Genomic DNA, 6,000 nt, shown 5'->3' with positions numbered 1-6,000 from the left:
AATTGGGCTGAACCCGTTTCTTCCAAAAATTACCCTCCCCGTTTCGCCTAAATGTTGTTTCGATATGATTCCCGTTTCACCCTGAGTAGTTTAGACCAATTTAAAATTAAGTTGGCAATGATTATAATATTTTAATATTTGAGTGTCATTTAGCGTTATCCAAAAAACACCACAAGGAGGCGATACTCTGTTTTTCAAAAATATTTGTTTTTCACAAAAGAAATAAATTTAACAAATTTAAAATTTAGTCCACAATAGTTATAAAAACGTATTATTAAAAAATCAAATTTACCCAATAGTAAAAATCTACACATGTAATAAAATCGATTTTAATCGTTCAAAAAATATTTATTAATACCTACATTTCATTTTTAAAATTATTACACATACTTTTGTGTACTTGTTGTCTGTATATTGCGTAATTAGCACCATTTCTTCTTGGCGTTCGCTAAAATATAATATTTGACTGAACTATATGGACAACTTAATTTTAAACTAGCCTAAACTGCTCTGGGCGAAACGGGAATCATAGTAGAAACGGTAATTTTTGGACGAAACGGGCTACCCTCATTAAATTAATACCCTAATTAATATATAAATATAGTTAAATATACTATATATGTTACATATTAACACTATTGTCAGTACAAAACTCACTAAAATAAATGTTAAAAAAAAACGGGTAAGTGGATGTTGCTACTCGCTCTGCTGTACAGTAGGTCACTTGTATTTAACTTGAATTAAATGATATAATATCATTGTATATATATACATATACATATATACTTAAACTTGTACGAATATAAGAAAAACGATTTTGAGCGGAGACGGTTTGTCAACCTGGATTTTTTATATTGTTATTATTTATTATAGCCTGCAGTAAGTTGAATTAATATTATAATATTACTAGCAGTCCTTGCCCGCGTATTAGTTTGTTTTTTGGCATTTTCGTAGGCCGTGTATAAGTGTTTAATTTATTATGTATGAGAAAATAAGTTTTTTTTACAGTTTATTAGTAGTTTCGGAGATCATCGCGTATAGTAAGCTATTGAGTATGTCAAATTAATATTCATAATGTCACTAATAAAGATAAAATCGTTTTGACCGATCTCATAACCCACGGGATTAAGAATAGAACATAGTCTGCAATGAATGAGTAAGTTGCAAAGTTTTATATGGATAACATAAACAAATATTATTTTATAAATGATTTATATTTTTAACTATTTTTAATGATGACTTATATTATTTTGAATTATAACAATTTATAATAATTATAATAATTTTAATTTAACTAAGAACTAATTGGTGCACAATATTTTTGGTTAACCTGTCTTTTGCTAAAATAAATAGATTTGATGGCTTCCCCAAACGTGATCATGCAACGTATAGTTGCCCTCGGGAAAAACATGGATTTTCCAAGTCCAAGTCGCAAATGGACATTGTATGTTTATGGTCATTGCAAATCTGGATACAAATTACGTAGAAAAATAACTGATGAACCAATCTTCAATTGAAGATTATGTTGTGGAATTCCTTGTATCTCCAGAGAATTTAAAAATTCAATAGGAAAATTAACTATTTCGTTTTCATCAACAATAGTGTCACAATTTAAAATATAATTAATATGTTGGGCACTTTTGGATAGACAAATTAAATGTTAAATTAAGATTGATGGCGATAGGTGACTGTAACTAAAATCTAAATTACGTGTGAACGGTTATTTTCTCGGCTGATTTTTCGCTCGCAGTCCGCCACTGAATTTAGTACCTACCGGCTACCAATAAGGGCTAGAAAATGAAATGTTATGTATAACATTATGTCCGAAACTATCAAAAGTCCGTTTTATAATTTTTTATGTTGTCTAATATCTATGGTCCCCGTCGTCGTTTGACATTAAATTGTTTCAAAATCAACATAAATAATCACAAATCGTTTATCAACAGCACGGACTAATCATAGATAAAGAAGTAACTAGTCCGTGGACACTGGTGGGTACTGAAATCGCGTGACAGATATCTATACTATACGTACATATTTAACTGAAGTACAGAGTACTGAATAGTGGTCGAGTACGATAAATGGGAATTTACCGGGATGGCCGCACTGTTTGGCGGGTGTTCACTGTTCATATTAAAGCGGGTGGCAATGGTGGCGGCGGCGACTACAACGCTGCCACCAGGGTAAACACCACCACCCCCCGCATAATCATTCCCACCTTTGTTGTTCTATGCTCGCACGTACGACCGCGGTACATACTTCCAACCACCGTCCTACTCCCATATTCCACCAGCTAAATACGGTGGTGTACTCGACACTGGTGTGTCATTCGTGATTTGTCCGCAACTGCCGCCGTCGCGTCGTTCGTCGATCAGTCGGTAACCTGTTGCTCATTGGCGTCTGCTCGTTGTTACTTTGTCTGTCCGTGTGTGTGCGCGCATGTTACTTTCCGGACGTTCGTACCTTTAATATAATTTATTATAATAACAGTGTTAAGTCTGCAACACTCCCAAGTTGTTACTATTTTATATTTTTTTTACAAACACATTGTATTGGTTTGCCGCTACGTTTGGTTTAAAATTTTATACACGCGAGGTGCACGTGACTGTGAAATATTTACAACATGAATGACGTTTTTGGACACTTAAAGTCGCTGCTGAAAACCGACGAGATATGCACCGACAACTTAGTGTTTAAATTGCACTACAAAGCGACTTCTCTCATCCTACTAGGTTTCTCGGCTTTTTTAACATGCAGGCAGTACTTGGGCAATCCGATTGATTGCATGGTTGATGGTGGTGTTCCGGACCATGTCATGGACTCATACTGTTGGATACAATCGACGTTCAACTTACCCAATCGTATCAATGGAAAAGCAAGCAGGAACACAGCGTATCCGGGTGTCTCGAATTTCGAAGAGGGTGTTGATGATGTCAAGTACCAAAATTATTACCAGTGGGTATGTTTTGTGTTGTTCTTCCAGGCCGTGTTCTTTTACATACCCAAGTACATCTGGAATATATGGGAGGCTGGACGCATGAGGGAACTGGTCCTAGATCTCAACTGCCCACTTTCCTTCGAATCCGAACATAAACAAACATTGGTAAACTACTTTGTCGAGTACCTTCACAAGCAGAATTTCTATGCTATCCGGTTTTTCTTCTGCGAGATCCTTAACTTGTGCAACGTCTTTCTTCAAATTTATTTTATGGACTGCTTTCTTGAAGGTGAGTTTAAAACCTATGGTTATGATGTGTTAAGAATGACCGAATTGAATCCTGAAGATCGCGTGGATGTAATGTCTCGAGTGTTTCCTAAAATCACTAAGTGTACATTCCATAAATATGGTCCAACTGGCACTATACAGAAATTTGACGGTATGTGCGTATTGTCACAAAACATTGTGAACGAAAAAATGTATGTATTCTTATGGTTCTGGTTCTGGTTTATTGCCATAATCAGCGCATTAAACTTTGTGTATCGTATACTTCTCATCATGGTACCCTATTTCCGTTTGTTATTATTGAGATCAAGAACTGATTCCTTTTCTTATGAAAAATTAAATACATTAACTCAGAAGTTTTGGTTTGGTGATTGGTTTGTCTTTTATCAATTGGCCAAAAACATCAGCCCCGTGGTTTTCAGGGAGATTGTATCAGAACTGACCAAGAAGTTTGAGGGAAAAGATAATGTGTAAATGTATCTAATTCAATAAATCTAAAACCATTTAAAATTCACCTACTAAATAAAACAAAAACAATTTTTAATACCTGTTATATAATTCAGGTAACAAAGTATCAATAATAAATACAACTTTTATTTAAATATGATTGTATACCTATCAGGGTATGTGAATAAAATTTATAGGAGGAAGATAATATTTAAAATTAATTTCCAATTATAAAATTTTTTATAATAGGTACTTACACTGAAAATTTAAAGATTTCTACAATATGTTTACTAACAATATACTATTATATATCTATAATATTATTAACAGCTATTTCTAAGCATATAGGATGCCAAACACTGCAGCGGTGGTGGTAAAATTGTGTCCGGACTCATTTTGCCGTAACCGCTACCGCCACCACTACCACTGCAGTGTGTGGGGACCTTTAATTTCCAAGTAATTTTTACTCTTTACTGGTTTTTATTACCCAATTTTTTTTTGTTAGAGCTAGATGCCTTGATGAGAAAATACTATTCTTAAAAATAATATATGATTAATCAAAATTTTAAATGTTCCACAATATTGTATGAATAATTAATAAGAAATTGATAATTTTTCATTTATTTTTGATTTTTTTTTTTTTTTGAACAAATGTTTTTATATTGATAATGCAAAATCTATTTTTTGTAGAATCATAATAATATCCTAGAACAATTTTTATATCAATATGATATGTAAATGCAATAATTATGATGTTATAATAAAAAAACAGTACCAACTGAGTACTAATATTAATAAAATATAATCTGTGGTTTGATTTTTAACTTTTTATAATGTAAACATTAGTTCTAGAATGAATAACTTATAAGTCTTATTTACATGTCAATAACTTATAAAGAATTACTTAATTTATAAGTTAGTTATTAGTTCTTAATTTTATTGTATTGATATTGTTATATGAAAAACTAACGTAAAAAACTAATATACAACAGTTAATTCTAAAACTGTAATGATTGTATATTGATATTGTGTCAATTATTTGTATTAAAATAAATTATTCATTTTGATTTCAAAAATAATATTTTTTGCTATGTATGAGTAATTATTATAAGATAGTTATGGATTCAATAATTTTTGGTAAACAACATTTTAAATTTAAGTATGTTAAATTTATAATTATAAAAGCTTACATTTTTAATAGTTAATAAATTACTTACCTTAATAAATAATAATTTATTTTAAAATCTTTGATCAATAACATTTTGTAAGTGGTAACAAATTAGTATGAATATGTATTTTAAGTTGGCTAGTGATAAATATGTATCACTCAATTTTAATACATACTGCGCTGTGTGTAATTTTCAGTATCATTACTATCTTTTAGATATGTATTTTTATAATTAAAATTTCTTATTATTATTATAGTAAAAATATATATACATATTTAAGTTTTATTATTGTATAACTCGACGAACATTATTTTATACTCAAAACTAATTATCTAACATTTTATATTGATGTTTAACTTTACGATAGCCACTTTTTGTTAAATAATATAATTCAATTTTAAGTGTATAAATAAATTCATGTTACTTATCTTTGCTATGTCAATAAATAAGTCTAAACCATCGTGCCATTATAATAAAACTGATAAATAAATATTTAACTATACTGTGTTGTTCGAGACAAATAAACCATATATATATATATTTAAAAAAAAAATTAAGTTTGGGTTTTATTATTTATTTATTGCTTTTATATACCTTTAATTTACTCAGTTCAGTTATTCTACACAAACGTATAGCAATGATTTACATTTACATTGGGATGGGCAAATTGCTCAATTAGTGGTAACTAGTTACAACTTTACAAGTTATATTAAAACTATTCATCTAGCATGACCATGTGGTTTTTGACGTGCCAATCGCATCATTCACAAACTCCATAAAGTAATTGTTCTCTTTTGAGACAGAGTATTATACCTATATTATGAAATTTAAATTATCTTAAGAACAAATCGTTAAAACAGTTGATAACTATTACCAATATGGACCCTTTATTTTCTGATAAATTTTTTGGTATGTTATGATGTTGTGTAAGGATATTTATAGTTTGAAAATATATGATTCTCTGTCCAAAGGGCTTTGACTTTGTGTATCACTAAAAAAAAAATTAAATTAAAAAATTAAGATGCATAATATTTTTGACTTGTACAAAAAGTACATAGGTATTTAATGTTTTCTAAAAAAACATTGATTTTTATTAATTAATGACTTATGTATTTTAATATACAACTTCACAAATATTGAAAATCAATTTTTATTAGTACT

The 6,000-nt window shown here is 29.9% G+C and overlaps 1 protein-coding gene across 1 annotated transcript; it reads left to right on the top strand.

Moving 5' to 3' along the window:
- The first annotated feature begins 2,623 nt into the window (after positions 1 to 2,623).
- Positions 2,624 to 3,737, top strand: LOC132935451 (innexin inx2-like). The gene has a single exon (XM_061002002.1). It carries the CDS (start codon positions 2,624 to 2,626, stop codon positions 3,695 to 3,697), a length of 1,074 nt encoding a protein of 357 aa, XP_060857985.1. The 3' UTR covers positions 3,698 to 3,737.
- Positions 3,738 to 6,000: the final 2,263 nt, after the last annotated feature.

This window comes from Metopolophium dirhodum, chromosome 1 (genome assembly GCF_019925205.1).
Source record: "Metopolophium dirhodum isolate CAU chromosome 1, ASM1992520v1, whole genome shotgun sequence".
Lineage (NCBI taxonomy): Eukaryota > Metazoa > Arthropoda > Insecta > Hemiptera > Aphididae > Metopolophium > Metopolophium dirhodum.
This window is presented reverse-complemented; position numbering and strand designations above follow the sequence as displayed.

Bases quoted from the DNA above. Each gene is read 5' to 3' on its own strand.
- LOC132935451 (XM_061002002.1), top strand. From the start codon at position 2,624: ATGAATGACGTTTTTGGACACTTAAAGTCGCTGCTGAAAACCGACGAG.